The 21158-nt window shown below is 43.0% G+C and overlaps 1 protein-coding gene across 1 annotated transcript in view; it reads left to right on the plus strand.

The window, feature by feature from the left end:
• Positions 1–2601: 2601 nt before the first annotated feature.
• LOC130708578 (uncharacterized protein C1orf21) overlaps positions 2602–21158 on the plus strand; it is a 129637-nt gene continuing 111080 nt past the window's right edge. The window contains exon 1 of the mRNA XM_057549760.1: positions 2602–2817. Within this exon, the coding sequence (XP_057405743.1) occupies positions 2724–2817 (94 nt within the window). The 5' untranslated portion in view covers positions 2602–2723. The remainder of the gene's footprint in view (positions 2818–21158) is intronic.

Below are 21158 nucleotides of genomic sequence, written 5' to 3' on the forward strand. Positions count from 1 at the left end.
ATGAATTTGGTAAAGTAGCAGGAGACAAAATTAATGCACAGAAATCTCTTGCATTCCTATACACTAATGATGAATAATCTAAAAGTGAAATTAAGGAAACACTCCCATTTACCACTGCAACAAAAAGAATAAAATACCTAGGAATAAACCTACCTAAGATGACAAAAGACCTGTATGCAGAAAACTATAAGACACTGATGAAAGAAATGAAAGATGATACAAACAGATGGAGAGATATACCATGTTCTTGGATTGGAAGAATCAACACTGTGAAAATGACTACACTACCCAAAGCAATCTACAGAGTCAATGCAATCCTTATCAAACTACCACTGGCATTTTTCACAGAACTAGAACAAAAAATTTCACAATTTGTATGGAAACACAAAAGACCCCGAATAGCCAAAGCAATCTTGAGAAAGAAAAACAGAGCTGGAGGAATCAGTCTCCCCGACTTCAGAGTATACTACAAAACTACAGTAATCAAGACAGTATGGTACTGGCACAAAAACAGAAATATAGATCAATGGAACAGGATAGAAAGCCCAGAGATAAACCCACACACATATGCTCACCTTATTTTTGATACAGGAGGCAAGAATATAAAATGGAGAAAAGACAGCCTCTTCAATAAGGGATGCTGGGAAAACTGGTCAGCTACATGTAAAGGAATGAAATTAGAACACTCTCTAACAGCATACACAAAAATAAACTCAAAATGGATTAAAGACCTAAATGTAAGGCCAGAGACGATCATACTCTTAGAGGAAAACATACACAGAACACTCTATGACATAAATCACAGCAATATCCTTTTTGACCCAGCTCCTAGAGAAATAGAAATAAAAACAAAAATAAACAAATGGGACCTAATGAAACAAAATCTTTTGCACAACAAAGGAAACCATAAACAAGACGGAAAGATGACCCTCAGAATGGGAGAAAATATTTGCGAACAAAGCAACTGACAAAGGATTAATCTCCAAAATATACAAGCAGCTCATGCAGCTCAATATCAAAAAAACAAACAACCCAATCCAGAAATGGGCAGAAGACCTAAATAGACATTTCTCCAAAGTAGACATACAGATTGCCAACAAACAGATGAAAAGATGCTCAACATCACTAATCATTAGAGAAATGCAAAGCAAGACTACAATGAGGTATCACCTCACACCGGTCAGAATGGCCATCATCAAAAAATCTACAAACGGTAAATGCTGGAGAGGGTGTGGAGAAAAGGGAACCCTCCTGCACTGTTGGTGGGAATGTAAATGGATGCAGCCACTATGGAGAACAGTATGGAGGTTCCTTAAAAATCTAAAAATAGAACTACCATATGACCCAGCAATCCCACTACTGGGCATATACCCTGAGAAAACCATAATTCAAAAAGATACATGGGGCTTCCCTGGTGGCACAGTGGTTAAGAATCCGCCTGCCAATGCAGGGGACATAGGTTCGAGCCCTGGTCCGGGAAGATCCCACATGCCGTGGAGCAACCAAGCCCATGCACCATAACTACTTAGCCTGTGCTCTAGAGACCGCGAGCCACAACTACTGAGCCCGCGTGCCACAACAACTGAAGCCTGCATGCCTAGAACCCGTGCTCCGCAACAAGAGAAGCCACCACGATGAGAAGTCCATACACCGCAACAAAGAGTAGCTCCTGCTCGGTGCAACTAGGGAAAGCCTGTGCACAGCAACGAAGACCCAATGCAGCCAAAAGTAAAATAAATTTATATAAAACAAACAAACAAGTAAAAAAAAAAAAGATACATGTACCACAATCTTCATTGCAACACTATTTACAATAGCCAGGACATGGAAGCAACCTAAGTGCCCATCGACAGATGAATGGATAAAGAAGATGTGGCACATACATACAATGGAATATTACTCAGCCATAAAAATGAACGAGATTGAGTTATTTGTAGTGAGGTGGATGGACCTAGAGTCTGTCATACAGAGTGAAGTAAGTCAGAAAGAGAAAAACAAATACCGTATGCTAACACACATATATGGAATCTAAAAAAAACTGTACTAATGAACTTAGGGGCAGGACAGGAATAAAGATGCAGACATAGAGAATGGACTTGAGGACACGGGGAGTGGGAAGGTTAAGCTGGGACGAAGTGAGAGAGTGGCATGGACATATATACACTACCAAATGTAAAATAGATAGCTAGTGGGAAGCAGCCACATAGCATAGGGAGATCAGCTCGGTGCTTTGTGACCACCTGGAGAGGTGGGATAGGGAGGGTGGGAGGGAGGCTCAAGATGAAGGGGATATGGGGATATGTGTATATATATATAGCTGATTCATTTTGTCATACAGCAGAAACTAACACAACATTGTAAAGCAATTATATTCCAATAAAGATTAAAAAAAAAAAAAAGTCCAGCCATGTGTTGTGCAGGGCACAGGCCTTCTGACCTTGCTTTTCAGGCAGGGGTCAGATGAGAATGACCCGTGCTGCATTTCCTTCTTCAGCGCCTGGTCGCACCCCAGTCCAGTGGGGTCGGGCGGGAATCACCACGGAGACTGAGACACTGGCTTCGTGTCCCACATTCTGATCTAGCGCTCTCTTCTTGCAGGTGCGCACATTTTGACCGACTCAGCAAGAAGGTGGATTTTCCTTGTGTCTAAAGAGAAAAAAATGTCCCCGTGTCTGTAGAGATGCTTTGCAGTTCAGCCCGGCTGAAGCTGACCGAATGAGACTATGGGCTGTGCCTCTGCGAAGCATGTTGCCACTGTTCAAAATGAAGAGGAAGCCCAGAAAGGGAAGAACTACCAGAATGGAGACGTGTTTGGTGGTAAGTGCCGTTGAATTTCATCCTTGGCCCCTCCATCCAGGCCTTTCACGTGAACAATTGCAGTGTTCCTGTGTTCTGTTTGCTGAGGGGCGGGGCGGGGTGCAGGGGTGACGGGGGTGTGTGGGTAGAGGGCTGATGAGAGATGATAAAAATCAAGGCAGATCTTTTACATTGGACAGTTTTCATCATAATTTATACCTAGAAGACTTTGAGGAGGATCATGGAGGTTTTATGCAGAGCTCACATTTAAATCAAGCTTTGAAGAACTAGTAGGACATAAACAGGTGCATGGGACAGTGGCCGCAGGGTGTCCCGGTCCAGAACTGTAGGACTGAACACATGGAGGTCCAAAAACGGGCAAGGATTTATAATGGAGGGAATGACGTGTTTTTTGGAGTTTATTATAAGTTTATAAGGAATTACTCTTTCTGTGAATTAGAAATTCTCGGTTTCAAAAACACAATTACAGTGAACTTAGAAATCGTCTTTTAACCATCCTGTGATGATTCATAGTGACTTGAGAATATCTAGTGCAGAGGTCACAAACTGCCAACCCATGGCCACATCTGGTTTACAAATATATTTTCTTTGGCCCCCAGAGAATTTTAAAATAAAAAAGCAAGGCGACCTTTAAAAATCAGGATGTTTCACACAAAACCCCAAATTTCTTGAGAAGGTCTGACAACACTGATTTTCCATTTCCTGAGGCAACCGTTGCTGGAATGGGGTAGCAGTTGCCGGTTCAGTCAGAGTATGGCCTCCGGTAAACGGCTGAGCCCTCCCCGTGAACGCACATCAGGCCCAGTTCACTCACTGACGTTCCATGCCTGGCCACTTACAGCCTTTTGAGTTTGCCTAATCTTGAGTTTGTCCTTTGGAAGATCAATGATTACCCTGATGCAGGGTGGCTATGGGTTTGTACAAAATTCCAGTTAGTCCAGGCAGATGAAGCAGTTTTTGCTAATTATTTTAACAATAATACCCAAGACTTGACATTTTCATGGTACTTTTATTCATAAAAGCACCTCTACATCTCTTTTTCGATAAAGAACCTCATTGTAATGATGTTTACATGTAAACAACTCAAGTTGCACTATTCAGTCTCTGTCAAGGAATTCCACTGCATTTCAACCTCTAGCTTTTGATCCGTTGCAATGGTTGTTTCAGTCCCCTGGGGAAGAATTGGGAACAATGTGGAAGGGGTAATGCTCTGTTACAAGTGGGCTCATGTATATGGAGGGAGGAAGATTTCATTTTAGTTTGTTTTAAGGAGATGTATTTGTTGCCTGGAACAAATTTGCTTCTAGTGGTCACTACCGATAGAAACAAGAACTGTGGAGAAGAGTGACATATGAGCGTCTTAATAAAGTAGAATCCAGCTCTTTGAAACCACACCTTCTGGGAAGACAGCTAATGGGAACTAGAGTCATTACTGTTACTCTCAAACACTTAACTTTTAAGAGGAAATAATCTAGTATCAGGAATTTGTTTAAATTAAACTTCTATGTGAGGTTCTGTGTCATTGTCATTTTTGTAATTAGAGCTACCACTTACGGAGCCTTCACCATATGTCAGGCACCGAGAAGCATTTACATTCATTTTCATGTTGAATTTTCACAACAATCCTGTGAAATCTCTGCCATCTTAATTTTACAGATTTGGAAGCTGGGGCACAGTGTGACTAACTGGTCCAAAGTTACTCAGCTACTAAGTGATAGAATCAGATGTCTCAGACTCCAAAGTCCACATTTCTTTCTCAATGTCATTTCCTGCTGCCTCCCATCCGTCACTCATTCTTTAATGCGAGAAAGTATTGACTGGCCGGTACACGATGTGTCAGACCCTTTGCTAAATGCCATGGAGGATACAGAGATTAACCTTGCTTTCTAGGACTTCGTAAGAGGATGAAGAAGTGTTATGAGGCAGAATAAGCCAAATACCAGAAAAGGAAAAGACATACACATCATGATAAGAGTTAGAGGGTTGAGAGACTGCCTTAAAAGGTGGGATCAGAGCAGATTTCTTATAGAGGTGACAGCTGACCCTGGCCCTAAAGCACTGGAGAATCTAAACCTGTCGGATGAAGGGTGTAGGAAGGAACTAGATGAGGAAAGGCTAGACGTGATGTGACCCATATTCAAGAATTACAAGTAATCCAGTTCGAATGGAATATAAAATATACGTGAGAGGGAATTGGGTACGAAACTAAGTTAGGGTTAAATTATGGAGAATGTGGAATACCAAATTACAATCTGTAGAAAGGTAACCTTAGATTTGTAAGAGCAAAAATTCAGTGATATTCAGTATATTGTATTAATATTTTGCTTGGCAATGAGGCCATCTAACCATTCATTTGCTAATATGGTTACAACTTTTATAGCTAGGAAGACTTTCTGTTGTTCTAAAGTACCATGTGTAGTTTGCAAATGTTAGCATCTAATAAAGGAGGCTTGTATTAGTTAACTATTGCTGGGTAGTAGACAGCCTCAAGATCTTAGTGGCATTCAGCAATAATCATGTCTTTCTTGATCACGAGTTGCTTGGTCAGCTGGAGTGGCTCTGCTCCATGTCCCTCTCAGCTTCCTCCTGGGACCAGTGAGCCAAGGGGGAGGGTATGCTCTTCTTTTGCAAAAGGGTAAAAGTACAAGTGATACACATGATGCCTCTTAAGCTTAGGCTTAGACCTGGCACCCACACTGTCACTTGCACCCACGCTTTACTAGCCGAATCAAGTCACGTGAACAGGCTCAAAGACAAGGGGCAGAGAAGTCCATCTGACCACAGCACATTCATGGCAAGGGTATGGATGTAGAGAAGGGTCAAGAATCGGGGCTAATAATTCAGTCTGCCCCATGCCTGGGCAGTCATTGCTGTCTGTGTGGCTCTGTGTCATAAAGTGCGCTCAAGGCCTCTGCCAGCTTCTCTTCACCCTCCTGGTACTCACACTGAAGTTTCATTCACTCCAGCATTCGTCATCTTGTTACTCTTTCTTACATCAGCATTTGCAGGTTTGTGGCACTGTGTTACGTAAAGCGGGAATACAGGGAGGGAGAGAGCTTCATGTACCAGTCAAGGGAGAGAGTTCTCCTAGCCCTACAGGGTTCTGGGAGTAGAATTGTCAGAATCCATTGTGAACATCAGTACCAGTATGCTAGATGTTACTGAATGCTAGAGTTTGAATATGACAAGAGAAGGTCCTGTCTGTTTCTCCACTTGAATTAGTTTGCAAGCAGAAGTCTACAGAATCCCAATAGAATCACAGATGGTCACAGATGAATGGTAGATCTGGCTCACTTTTAGCCATTTGATATCTTTTGTCACCCATTGTTTCAGTGATCTATTATCACATAGCAAAGGACTCCAAACTTAGCAGCACTGATTTATTATTTTTTCCCAATTCTGTGGGGTGACTAGGGTTCATCTGCTGGTTTTTTTTTTTTTTTTTTTTTTTTTTTTTTTTTTGCCTGGGCTCAGCCATGCAGCTGCATTCAGCTGGGAGCTCAGCTGGGCTCGACTGACCATGATGGCTTCAGACCTCTCTTTCCATCTGGGTAGTCAAATTTTCATGTGACAGCTAGCTTCCAAGAGAGGAAGTAGAAGCTTCCAGGCCTCTTAAGACCTGGGTTTGAAAGTACAAGAATGTTGTTTGTGCCGTGTTCTGTTGAGCAAAGCAAGTCACAAGACCAACCCAGAGTCAGGGGAGCACAAAGGCTCTCCGTCTGTTGAGTGTGTGCCTATAGGGAGGGGAAGACCTGTTGGGAGCTGTCCTTGGAGATGGGTTACCACACCCATTGACAGAGGCAATGAGAACTCATGACTGGATTGTATTCCAACCTGGACAGTTGTATGCTGCTTTCTAAATCACGCCTCTCTTTTCCACCGAATAAAATGGCCTCATTCACTTTTTAAAAGCTTAATGCTTGAAAGATGTTATTACCCCATGTTGCTGAAGAGTTGACCAAGTCTGTGAAAGGTGGCATATTCGGGGACAGCTCTGAAGTATATGTCTCTGAGTGTGTGTACACACACACATTCGATCCTTTTCCTAAAAGTGTTAATTTAATTTCATAGCTTCTAAGGACGTGCTGGGGAGCGTTGATAAGCAGTGTGTTTTTACAAATAGTAGTTTCCATTTATATGAAGCATTTTGGTCTCTGTGATATTTTGGTTATTTAGGAGATGGTACCGAAAGCTCAGCTTCCCTGTACACCGGTGCTGAATTGAATCTCAGAGACATATTTTTGGGTGAAGTAGAAAAGGATAGCTTTATTACTTTGCCAGGCAAAGGGGGACACAGTGGGCTCCTGCCTCGAAAAACTATGTGTCCCCACTTGGAGAGGATAGTGAGAAGTTTTATTGGAATGGTTCATGATGGGCATGATGAGCTTGTGGACATTCTTCTGACGGGTTGGTGGTGAGGTAAGTAGGAGTCAACATCATCAACCTTCAGGTTCCAACTGGTCTGGGGTCTACATGCTTGTGGGTAGCGTACCGTCATTAACTTCTCCCACCTGGAAGGGGTTTCAGTATCTGCAAAACAGCTCAAAGATATTGTTGTCTGTATCCCTTGATGGGGAACCAGGACCTTGCCCCAAGGCTGCACTGTTGTTTCTCTTGACTGTTTGTTTCTCCCTGGTCTCGCATCCCCTCCCTTCCCTAATTAACAACTGCTTGAGTCTGCCCACTGGGACTCAGGGAAGGTCATGGAGGCTGAATGAAGGCTCCTTCCTGTAATCAAAGAAATGGGGGACACAGAAGGGCTTTGTGCCCAGGAGCCCCAGCCCAGGGCCCTGCTCGGTATCAGAGACCTACCACTCCAAATGTGTGGGACAGAATTGCTATAGAATATTCCACCACTGAGGATTAACTGACAGATGGGCATCTTGACTCCTAGATTTCATAGACTTCAGGAGATCATTGACAAGGAACTTTATCACTGACGTTCACCTATAGACTTTCTTTCACTTTAAGTATAGAAGCATAAAAAGTTTCAGCTCTAAAGTTGTGTCTCATTTCTGTGGCCCTTTCAGAAGTAAAAGCCGGGCCAGAAAGCTCCATCTCCAGATTGGAATTTTCTTTCCCTCAGTGGTTAGGGCAGATGTGAAAAGTGATCAGCAGATCTGCTGAGGTCATTCAGAGGACAACTGAGCAGATTGCCAAGACCAGCTTGCATAAAGTAAGTGACCAACAGGCTCAAGTTATCAGGAACTAGTAAGGCAAGTTCGAAGAAAAGCCGGGTGCTCACTGGATTTCTTTCAACCATCATTCACTTAGACTATTAAAGTAGGTGCACAGAACAGATTCAGGCCTTATTAGGGAAATTTTCATATCAAACCTGAGATCATTATATCTTCTGCAGCCCATCCCCAAGGGGGGAAACTCTTCAGTTATATTGACTTTCCTATTTGCGTGAAGGTCACCATCATTCTTCCAGTAATGTAGGCTTTAATCTTGCAAAGGCTTTAAACTTGAGGCCTTTGTCTCTTCCAGTTCCCAGACCTGTGAATCTCACTCTCTCCTCGCATCACTTTTCCTACCACCAGCATAGTTTAGGTTGTTATAGTGCATAACCCAGAATCACGCAGTGTCCTCTGAACTGATGCTCCATTAGCCCTCTTTGTTGTTTGTTTGCTTCTTTGCTTTTGTTTTTAACTCTCCTTTTTTTTGCACCCTTGCAGAGGGTAGCAAGTTTTTCTAAAGTACTCCTCTGTCCGTGTTAATCCTCCTGCACTCAGTTCTTAGACAGTCAAATCCTAAATCCTTAGTGAACATTCAAGACCTCTGACGATGGCTCTTACCCTCTTACCCACCTTGGCAGCCTTGTTTCATACTCTGTCCCTCATGTTTCCCTGTTCTTCAGCCAGAGGGACAGCTCACCCTGTGACCACTTTGCACGCCTGTGTCCTCCAGGTCCAATACACCGTGACCTCTGCTTGGCATGGGCCCTTTCTCCTGCTTTCATCTCTTTAAATCCTGCTCTTTTCCCAAACTTGCATAAAGCTTTCCTAATACCTTCAGAAAGAATCTCTTTCCTGCCATCCCAGAGTACATTTTTACATACTTATGTATTTGGTTTATTTGCTTATATGTTTAATCTCATTATTTGTGTGTGTGTGTGTTCTCTGTCTTATGAGCTGCAAAAAGCCCCTGGAGGAAGGGACTGTTTGACCTTGAGAGGACGCAGGCTTCCAGGAGCCAGGGCCTGACCATGCCAGCTCCCCTATGATGAGGTGGCCTTGACTGACTAAGGACCAAGACGGTCCTCTTTTTTTTTTTTTTTTTTTTTTTTAAATTTCCCTCCATCTTTTTTTTTTTTAGAACATTTATTTTTTAATTTTATTTGTTTATTTATTTTTGGCTGTGTTGGGTCTTCATTTCTGTGTGAGGGCTTTCTCTAGTTGTGGCGAGCGGGGTCCACACTTCATCGCGGTGCGCAGGCCTCTCACTATCGTGGCCTCTCTTGTTGCGGAGCACAGGCTCCAGATGCGCAGGCTCAGTAGTTGTGGCTCACGGGCCTAGTTGCTCCACGGCATGTGGGATCTTCCCAGACCAGGGCTCGAACCCGTGTCCCCTGCATTGGCAGACAGGTTCTCAACCACTGCGCCACCAGGGAAGCCCCAAGACGGTCCTCTTGTTTGTACGTGTTCCCTTAAGTGGAAGTGCTTAGATTATTAGAGTAAATTCTTCTGGAATGATGGTGTATAAAAGAGGAGCGGTAAAGCAAGAATTTGGCTGCTTTCTTTCACTTGGGCTCTATATTGCTGTGTGGCTTCAGTTCTGATCTGGTCCTTGGCTACATAAATGGAGAACATGTAACGGGTGTGTGTGGGTGTGTGTGTGTGTGTGTGTGTGTGTGTGTGAGAGAGATGGTGTTATGCCAATCAGTTACCCATCTAAAAGTACTATAGGAAAAAACAAATACTATAGGGACCAACTTCACCGGTTATGGTGAAGATTAAATGAGAAAATAGATTTATACAGAAATTCAAAGCAGTTGGAAGCAAAGTAATAATTCACTGTTTCTTCCTGTAATAATTTCTGGTTGTGTAAAGTGAAGAATTAATTAAAGATGAATTAATCTGTGTTTGTGAGATAGTAGCAGAGAGTATAATGCTTAACTCTGTGCCATCCAGTACAGTAGCCACTGGCCACGTGTGACTATTAAGCACGTGAAATAAGGCTAATCCTAATTGAGATGTGCTGTAAGTGTGAATTACACACGCGATTTTGAGGACTTACTATGATAAAAAAGTATAAAATAGCTCACTAATTTTCTATTGATTACATGTTGAAAGGATAATATTTTGGATATATTGAGTTAAATAAAGTATATTATCAAAATTAATTTCCCTGGTTTCTTTTTACTTATTTAATGTCGCTGCTGGAAATGTTTCAAGTACTTACATAACTCACATTACATTTCTATTGGATAGTGCTAGTTTAAGTCACTAGAAGGTAGTGTGGTGTTAACAGTTTCCTTCCCTTTCAAGTTTCAGTTTTGGAGTTTACTTATTATTGAATCGAAGGGGAAGGGGGTTCGGCTGAGGCAGCAGCCCTCATTTTCTGCTTTGGCTCTCCAGGTGGGAGGTGCACGCAGGTGGAGAGCACAGGACAACGAGTGAGACAGAGATTGGGAGCCAGCCTGGCAGAGGAGGTAGAGCAGACTCTAACTTGCTCACCTCTCAATGCTAATTAGTGGAAGTCTTTAGCTGCCTCCCCTGTAGCTTTCCTGCTGGCCTCCAGAAGCTTCTTTTGACTTCTGAAGTTATTTCCCAAAGGTCAGAGAGGACATCTTCCCCTCCCCCCCCCCTTTTTTTTTTTCAGTGAGTTGGTAAAGAACCTTAAAAGAGAAGTGTTTGATGGGTGTGTGATAGAGCTGGGTCACAGTCATAAAAGCTGAAAAATATTGAAGTCAAGATGAGTGAGGAACCTGGCCCTGGGTTCAGTCTTTGAAGATTCTACAAGGTCTTGAGCTGAGCCTCAGAAAGGTCTTAAAGGCTTTTAGTGCACGTGGGGCTAATGAAATGATAGAAGTCAGCCCACCTTGGCCCTGAGTTTCCATCTCACACTTCCGAAGGGAAAGTGCTTAGGCCAGTGTTTGACTCAGAAGGTCTCACAGTATCTTAGTTTCATTTTCTGCTTTTAGATCGTTCCTGGGCCATTCTGATAGGTGCTTATCACTTTGACAGGAAAGAGGAGACAGGCCCAAACCGTGAGCACATAAGGCAGTGATTGTGAGTTCCCTCCTACCAGCTGGGTTTCTTCCAGCTTCCCCCCTTCCTGTGTTGTCTTTGACAAAGAACCTCATCAGTGCCTGGGTTTCCTTGTCTACAGTATAGAGATAATAATGGTATCCACCACTCAGAGTTGTGTGGAGGATCAAACCACGGAAAGCACTTAGAAAGATGCCAGGTGTAATTAGCAGTTGAGCATGAGTTGTAAATAGGAGTAGACTGGCCCAGCCTCTTCACTTTGGCCCCTTGCCCACCTCAAAACAGACCGCACTGGAATGCCACGTGATGCAGAATTTAATCTAGCTGAGGTAGAGTCAGTCTGAATTTCTGTTTGGAACAATTTTCTATGACAGAAAGTCTCGAAATGCGCTATACTTTCTATATTTAAAGAAAAAAAAATCCAAGTGCTGTTTTTCCTTCCCTTGCCAACGGTACCATGAGCCTGTTCTTTTAATATTATATACAGAGGTAAGCCGAAAAGTAGGACCATCTGTCACTTATTGCTACAAGGCAGCCTGACTGCAAGATGAGGGACCCTCCGAGTTCTCAGATGCCATCGACGGGGATGTGCTGGCAGGGCCCTCGGTGGTGTCACTTCAGTTTTATGTCTTGAGGGTTTCCTTCAATTGCTCCCTTGCCCCTCTAGGTGCCTGGTCTTCTCTGTAGCTGCCTGGAACCCTTCCTCAGGCAGAAAATGAGACTGAATTTTGGCCCTGGAGAAGGCAGCAGAGATGCTGCTGGGTGCCTCCCGGTGTCCTGGTACCATCCAGCGGAAGGCACAGAGGACTGGAGCTGTGGGCAAGGCTTGTTCTCTGCTGGGGGAAGTTCTAAAAAAGTGACTCAGCCGCAAGAGAGAGGGTGGGAGGGTTTCTGTACCCATAGCACTTCTCCTCAGAGTTATTTTCTCATGAATGACGTCAAAGAACTCAGAAATTCAAAACAATGTCCTCTTCCTGGAATCCTGGCTGATGTGGCAGAGAGGACCTGTTTTGCCATCAGCACCTGCCAGGTAGCCCTTACCTAGCAGCACCTACCTGGTAGCAACCACCTGCAGTGCACACCTGGCCACACCTGTCTGGTGCTTAGACCTCATTTAGGCCCCAGGTCTCTACAGAGAAGCGCAGTACCTACCTTCTGCACCTGGAGCCTTAAATGTGGCTGTTTCCTTTGCCCCTGAATTGTTAGTTGGCGTCAGAAGCACAGACTCACACTTTACAGTTTATAAGGCCTTTTCACGAGCAGTTACAATCCCCACTTGATACAAAAGGAAACTGAAGAGCCCCACCAGTTCACTTAACTAAAAAAGTGGGACTGTGCCTAGAATTAAGGATGCAGACTCTTGACGAAGGGTGATTCCACTCTCCGGAATAAGATATCTGTCTTTGTCATTAAATCCGAACCCACTGCCAAGGCAGGGGACACGGGTTCGTGCCCTGGTCCGGGAAGATCCCCCATGCCGCAGAGCAGCTCAGCCCGTGCAGCACAACTACTGAGCTTGAGCTCTAGAGCCCATGAGCCACAACTACTGAAGCCCGCACGCCTAGACAACTAGAGAAAGCCCACGCACAGCAACAAAGACCCAACGCAGCCAAAAATAATTAAAAAACAAAACAAAACAAAACAAAAAATCCAAACCCACTTTTGCTAGGAGTGTTTACGAAGCAGTTGTTAACTGGCTGCCCGAGTTCAGCCTCAGCCTTTTTTTTTTTTTTTTTACATGAGGATGTTGCAAGGCTCTAATGTGGTAGTTAGGGCTATTTTCAGTGGACCTGAAGTTCACTCTCATGGTAAATGCACAGGCCTGGAATCTGACTAATTGGTTTCAAAGCCTGCCTCGGCTACTCACTAACATGTAGTCTTGACAAATTACTGAGGCTCTCCTTGCCTCAGTTTCCCCATCTGTATAGTATGGAGAATGCAGTACTAGTACTTACTGCCTTCAGAGGACTTCAATGTATCAATGAATGGAAAGCCCTTAGATTAGGACCTGCCACATGATATGCACTGAGTGAAGCCCATTTATTTATTTATTTATTTATTCATTCATTTATTCATTCATTTATTTTTAGCATTTTATAAATTAATTAATATCTGGATGCATTGGGTCTTCGTTGCTACGTGCAGGCTTTCTCTAGTTGCGGTGAGCGGGGGCTACTCTTCGTTGCAGTGCGCAGGCTTCTCATGGTGGTGGCTTCTCTTCTTGTGGAGCATGGGCTCTAGGCAGGCGGGCTTCAGTAGTTGTGGCATTGCAGGCTCAGTAGTTGTGGCTCACGGGCTCTAGAGCACAGGCTCAGTAGTCGTGGCACATGGGCTTAGTTGCTCCGCGGTATGTGGGATCTTCCCAGGCCAGGGCTCGAACCTTAGTCCCCTGAATTGGCAGGCGGATTCTTTTTTTTTTTTTAATGTATTTATTTTTTATTTATTTTATTTTTGTCTGTGTTGGGTCTTCGTTGCTGCAAGCGGGCTTTCTCTGGTTGCGGCGAGCGGGGGCTACTCTTCCTTGCCGTGCTTGGGCTTCTCATTGCGGTGGTTTCTCTTGTTGCAGAGCATAGGCTTTAGGCATGTGGGCTTGAGAAGTTGTGGCACACGGGCTTAGTTGCTCCGTGGCATGTGGGATCTTCCCGGACCAGGGCTCGAACCCGTGTCCCCTGCATTGGCAGGCAGATTCTTAACCACTGCGCCACCAGGGAAGCCCCAAGCCCATTTATTATTGTCATCATCATCTGGCCCTAGTTTCCCGTGACTCTGCTGGGGGAAAAGCATAACCAGTCTACTGCAGATGTGGCATCCTCCAAACTCTAAAAGTTTATTGATTGTCTACATAACACTTAGCTCTTTATTTTGTATTTTAGAATATTTGTGTCCCTATGATTTGTTCTTTGTTTGGACCTAGACCAGCTTATGTTCTGTGTAAAATGTGTGTATGTGTCTTTAAATCAAAAGACTAAAGTATATGATTTAAGAGTGGTGAATATAATATTATGCTTTATCACTATAAAAGTTTGGTTTGAAAAATAGTACCAACATAGAAGTTAGCAAACATATGTTCATCTATCAAACATTAATTTGTGTGTGTGTTGTGTTTTTGTATATGTTGTGATCCAGCATTTTCCTAGTCTTGGGTTTATCATGTACAGTGAGGATGTTTATGGAAGGAAGGACACTTCTTTGTGAAGCACTGTGGAGAGGCCAAGAGGCAACAGACACAGATTGTAATGGTATAAATGCATTCATAGCTAACTGAAGTAAAAAGATGCACAAATTAGATACTATTTCAATTCATGTTTTATTCTTTATTCATATTCAACTCTATTTTATTCTTTAAAATAGGAATCATTTTATAGAACTTATATGAACTTATAGTCATAAGTATAATATTAAAAATTGAATTTCTAATTCATCCCTTCATACTAGAGTTTTCCAGATGAATCTAAAGGTTGAATTGTAAAATATGAAACCATAGAAGTACTATAAAAAAATGGATGTTTTTGGCCGAACCGCGCCCCCTGCCCCAATGTCGCCGAGCTGGGAAGGGCGGACGGGGTCTCCGGGCGGGCCTGACCCACGCCGAGGCCTGGGCGAGATGGGAGGGCCCGGGCCCGGCGCTGCTCGCGACCCTCCCCGCCCCCCGCCCCCAGGGCGCGCGCCCCCTCCCGTACCTCGCCCGTAGCCCAGCCGCTGGCGCAGCGCGCGGCCCTGGCGCACCAGGCTCAGGTGCACGTACGTGAGCCACGCGGCGCAGGGAGACGCCAGAGACCTCGCGCGCTCTCCACGCTCACCCCAAGGAAAGCCCGTGTGCACGCGGAGGTGGCAGCCGCCTGCCGCCAGGAAGAGGGTCTCACCAGAAGCCGGCCACACTGGCTCCCTGATCTCGGACTTCCAGCCTCCAGGGCTGCGAGGAAACAAATGTTTGTTTACGAACGCGGCGCTCTCGGAACGGGATTCTTTCGTGTGGAGCCGACTTACTGTGTGGGTGTGAAGGATGAAGACAATAGAGGTAAAAGGCCCTTTTCATCACACCATGTCCAGGGTACATACTATCAACGAAACTTATGACTGTTGACGCTGGCTGTGATCACCGGGCCGAGGCATGCTTGTCCGGCTTCTCTGCTGTAAAATTACTCCCCCTCCCCCTTCCATCCTGTGCCTTTGGGGAGGAGGTCCCCATGCACAGCCTGCATTTAAGGGTGGGGGGAGTCTGGCTCTCCTCACTGTGGGGTGGAGTGTTCACAGAATTTATTTGGAATTCTCAGCATGGGAGATTTGCCTCTTCTCCTCCATTTATTAATTTGTTCAATCACTTATGTCAGTGTGATCACATGGATACGTATTTTATGCTTTGGGTTATGGTACACTATTACTTTGTTGATTTTGTCCCTCAAATTGTTCCAGCTTTGGCTGCTGGGAACTCTGTCAGTTGGCTCCTGTGTCCCTTTGACACACCCTATCTTTGTGTTTTCTGTTTTGTTTTTTTGAGCACCTCCTTACCTTCCGGCTACAAGATGCTCCAGGCTCATCCAGTATATTTCTATTTCCAGTCCTAGGGTCAGCCTTTTCTTCAAGGGATTCTGGTTCCTTCCTTTTGTTAGAGAATGGTCTTAGAAACCCAGATCTGGGAGATAGATGTGTTCATTGCTGCTGGGGTCTTGTTTCTTTGTGCCCTCTCAGCAGACAAAGCAAAGAAATATATGTGCGTGCCAACCTTGCATACACACACATGTTACAAATATTCCTGTGTGTAACCACCTGTCTCTACATTAAACGAACGTGAGTTCTCACTGACGTCTCCAACCAGCATCTGTTATCCACGGATCATTCTCCCCTTGGTCGCCTGTAACCTCCCACTCCTCCGGGGTGAGACTCCCGGCCCCCAACATCCGTGTACTTTCCTGTTCAATCCCAGCGCACGTGTACAGCAGGGACACGGTTGTTAACCCATGCCCCATGGGAAACAACTTCACCACTAGAGCCCAGTGCTGTGTGCACGTCCCTTGCCTTCAGGCCTACAGACCCCACTCGTTTCCAGAGTGACTGAGGTCAGCACCTTTCGTCCGGCCCCTCCTTGAGGGAGTTTCACACACTGTAAGGCAGGTATGTTCTCCTGTCACAGTCTGCATTCCTTCCTGGGGTTATTTGTTTTCTTATCACTGAGTTTTAAGAGTTCCTTGTTTATTTTGGACACAATCCTATATTGAATATATATTTTGGAAATATTTTCTCCTAATCTATGGCTTGTCTTTTCATTGTCTTTACAGTATATTCAGCAGAGCAGAATTTTAAAATTTTAATAAAGTCCAACTAATCAATTTTTTTCTCTCAGGGGCTGTGCTTATGTTGTTGTAGCTAAAAAATCATCACCAAATCCAAGCCCACCTAGATTTTCTCTTATGTTATCTTCTGGAAGATTTATAGTTTTGGTCTATGATAAATTTTTAGTTAGTTCTTGTGGAAAGTATAAGATCTGTGTCTAGAGTCATTTTTTTGCTTATAGATATCTGCTTGTTCCAGGAAGTTTGTTGAGAAGACTGTCTTTCTCCATTGTATTGCCTTTGCTCATTTACCAAAGATCTGTTGACTATATTTGTATGGATCTATTTCTGGACTCTCTGTTCTGTTCCGTTGATCTATTTATCTCATCTTTTGCCAAAACCAGGCTGTCTTAATTACTGTAGCTTTGTAATAAGTCACATAGTATCAGTCCTCCAACTTTGTCATTCCTTTCAGTATGATGTTGGCTATTCTGGATTTTTGCCTTTTCATATAATCTTTAGAATCAGTTTGTCAATATCAACAAAATAACTTGCTGGGATTTTGACTGGGATTGCATTGAATCTATAGGTCAAGTTGGGAAGAAATGACATCTTAACAATATTGAGTTCCTGTCAGTGAACATGCAATATCTCTCCCCTTATTTAGATCTTTGATTTCATTCATCAAAGTTTTGTAGTTTTCCTTATGTGGATCCTGTACATATGGTTTTTTTTTTAGATTTATACCTAAGTATTTAATTTTCTAGGGTGCTAATGTAAATGGTACTGTGCTCTGAATGTCAAATTTCCATTGTTCAATGTAAAATAGATAGCTAGTGGGAAGCAGTCGCATAGCACAGGGAGATCAGCTGGGTGCTTTGTGACCAGCTAGAAGGGTGGGATAGGGAGGGTGGGAGGGAGGGAGACGCAAGAAGGAAGAGATATGGGGATATATGTATATGTATAACTGATTCACTTTGTTATAAAGCAGAAACTAACACACCATTGTAAAGCAATTATACTCCAATAAAAATGTTAAAAAAAAAAAAAGGATGTTTTTATAATCTTAGGTTGCAAAATGTCTTCATAATGCCACAAAACCCAACACCCTAAAAGAAATAGTTGACTACATAAAATTTTTAAATCTCTGCATGGCAACAAACACACCACCCGCCATGAACTAAGTTAAAAGACAAATGTCAAAGTGAGTGAGAGTAATGTCTGTAACACAAATAGGGTTAAAATGACTAGTATAAAAAGACTAAAATCTATTAAAAACATTTCCTTAAAATCTATAAGGAAAGAACTAATAACTCCAATTGAAAAATGGATGAAATTTGTGACCGGCAATTGACAAAGAAAAAATTTAAAAGGTCAATAAACATACAGAAAGATATTCAACTTCTTAGCAATCAAACAAACCACACCAAAACCCAAAGCAAAACAAAACATGTGTCACCACTCAAATTGGCAGGAACAGGCATCTGTCTCATGCTGTAACTGGGAATGTCAAACCAGAACAATTTTTCTGGGGCACCAAATGGTAATATATAATATGTAAAATTTAAATGAGCGCAGCCTTTGCCCCAGCAGCCCCACTTCTAGGAATTTATCATAAGGAGATCATTGGACAAGCATGCAAACGGGTATGCTCAAGGTTCTTTCTCACTGATGAGACATATATCGAATGCAGCCATTAAGGATTAAGGTACTCCATTTATTGAGATGGAAAGAGGTCTATAACATGTTGGTAAAGGGTTTTACACAGCATATCTTGTTTGTAAATTTTATATGTTTAAAATACATGTAAAATTCTGTGCAAGTTCATAAAAGAAATGTTTGGAAGGCTGTTTACCAAAGCGTTAACAATGGCAACCTCTCTATTGTGGAGGTTCAGGTGATTCTTAATTTCTTTTCTTGTATTTTCCTGTATGATTTAACTCTTTTGTGGTTAACATTTATCATTAATACAGCCATTGATTTTGGTAAATATAATTTTATGTTCCCATCTTCTGAAGGCCTTCAGTTGTGCTTTCAGGGTAATGTGAACTCTGTCCCACAGCAGAGAGCTCTGTCTATCACTGGAAATAGCCCCAGGGCAACAGGGATTGAACTGATGGTCTTGTTTGTCCAGGTAAATAGATGGAGTCTGATCAGTGGTGCTTGTTGGTTTCATTTAAAACTTAGCAGTTCGTTCAGTCCACGAGACGCTTAGCATCTCACGTGGCTTAGACACGGTGCGAGGCACTGAGGCTATAAAGATGGATTAAATCTGGTCCCTGTCTTTTAGGAACTGACAATGATGCAACAGATGGGCATCTCAACAAAAAATGTCAGTGTCCTTTGATGATAATGCAAAAGGGTCTCTTATCTTAGGAGTAGGAAAAGACTCATAAAGAGGATGATTGCAATTCTACTCCAGTAAAGAGGTTAAAAAAAAAAAAGAGGATGATTAAGGCCTCAGCTGAGTCTTAAAAGATGAAAAACAGACAAAGGAACAGAGATGTGGCAGGAGTTTCAGGCTGAGAGACAGTGAAAAGGCTCAGAGGTACATTATGCATCAAGCATGTCAAGGGGAGACTGGGAAGCTTTACCAAACCAGTGGGGAAATAACTTTAGAAAATTTCATATTAGGGCAAGTATTTTAATATTTGGAAATTTTACACTGTAATTTTTTTTTCAGAACACCAAAAAGCTCACACAGACAGTATAGGAATCATAATTATGGCACCTGGAAATTGGCTGAGCATTTATTTATTTTTTAAAATTTATTTATTTAATTTATTTTTAGCTGCATTGGGTCTTCATTGCTGAACGCGGGCTTTCTCTAGTTGCGGCGAGCGGGGCTACTCTTCGTTGCAGTGCGTGGGCTTCTCATTCTAGTGGCTTCTCTTGTTGCGGAGCACGGGCTGTAGGTGCACGGGCTTCAGTAGTTGTGGCACACGGGCTCTAGAGCACAGGCTCAGTAGTTGTGGTGCACAGGCTTAGTTACTGCGCTGCATGTGGGCTCTTCCCAGACCAGGGCTTGAACCCGTGTCCCCTGCATTGGCAGGCAGATTTTTAACCACCATGCCACCAGGGAAGCCCTGGCCGAGCATTTAGAAAACACTGGACAGATAGTGTAGGAGATTTCGATACTAATTCCTTAAGCTATTTAAATGATCAGCCTCATCTCAGGTTAGATAATTACAGACCTTGAAATACTAATGCCAGTACATGGTTTTGCATACATGTTGAGACTGTATTATCATTAAAGCATCATCGAACCAGCCAAGGCAAAGTATGATGGTGTGGTATTTGTCCCATGCAGGCATCAGAACATGACAGTTATTTATTATTGCACACTGGTGATGTCTCCAAAGTTGATTTTATATGCATCATCTGTCACGTGTAAATTCTTCACATCTGGTGAAATAAGAAAGACAAGTTACTGCCTTGAGAGGCATGTAGGAAGTTGTGGCACGTGAGCCCTGAGTCTTTGCCCAGATTTTAGAGGGGAGGATTGGGACAGAGTAGGAGATAGCAATAGCAGGTCCATCTCCGTGGGACAGAGCAGAAGTAGTCTATCATTCATTCACCCACCAGGCCTTCCTGAGCTTTCATCTGTGAAATATTTCCAGTTGAGTAGTTTGTGATCATAAATCGGTGTCGCAGTTTAATTGTGTTTCTGATAACACATTCTAAACAGTGAGGAAAATTGCTTCATCCAATTAAGTACTCCTAAGGTAATAATCCTCATTCAGTGGTTGTTGATAGACCAGTTACAAGGTTAGAATGGCTCCAATTGAATCAGTGTTTATAAACAGGCCCTGTGTGCTCGTGGGTGGTGGATACACAGGAAATAAAATCAAGTGACCTGCTCTCAAAGAGTTTACCTTATTTTAGAAAAGACACCATTTATGCATGGGAAATATTCAGCAGGAAATAGAGACTTGAAAATATGTAACAAAGTGCTACATTGAGTGTCTGTTGGCACAGAATATCCTTGGGTACCATGGGTAATGGGAAAAATTAATGTAGGCCTGCATTGGGGTAGAGAGAAGAGTGAAATGTGATGGGAAAATAAAGACATTTCCCTTCTAGAGAAAGATCTAGCCACTCTTCAGTAAACCGTTATTATTTCATGATCATTGACTCTGAACTCCTTGAAGATAATGCTTATAATTTAATCATACACCGCTCTTACCTAACATAACATAATGTCTGATATTTAAGTTATTCAATAATAATGAACTGATATTAATGATAGCTATTATTTACCGGGGGCTGTTAATGCCCACTTATAGGTGAGGGGATGGAGATGGTGAGAAGTTAAGCAACTTCCCTAAGTTTACACAGGTAATATGTTAACCTAGGGAACTTGGCTGTGTCTGGTTTCAGAACTTAAGTGAACAAATGTGTGCTTTAGGAAGGGGAAGCAAGGAAGGCATTCTGTTAGGCATAGGAAGAGATTTTAAAAAATATACAAGATACAGTTCCTCTGTTCCAGGAACTTTCAATCTAATGGAACAACAAAGCCATGGATCACCTACCTCTTCCTTTCTCAACCTGGCTGTCTGTCCATCAAGCACTGATTGCTGGAGCCCTGATACATGCAGGGCCCTTTGGTCCTGGCCCTCACCCTGTGATCTGATGGCAGCCCTCTGGCCCAGTCCCCTCAGTGGCATCTTCACTGCCATGGATCATCCCATGACAGTGAACTGCAGGGCTCTGAAGGACGAGCACACAGATGTGACGTACCATGCTTTACTACCTTGAATTGTCAGATGGAAAAAACAATTGGCTCAGCTGTGAACGTGGAGTCTTTATTCAGATATATGCAAATGTATTACTTTCATAAGGATGATAATTTTGAGAA

This window comes from Balaenoptera acutorostrata, chromosome 1, assembly GCF_949987535.1.
Source record: "Balaenoptera acutorostrata chromosome 1, mBalAcu1.1, whole genome shotgun sequence".
NCBI classification, from domain to species: domain Eukaryota; kingdom Metazoa; phylum Chordata; class Mammalia; order Artiodactyla; family Balaenopteridae; genus Balaenoptera; species Balaenoptera acutorostrata.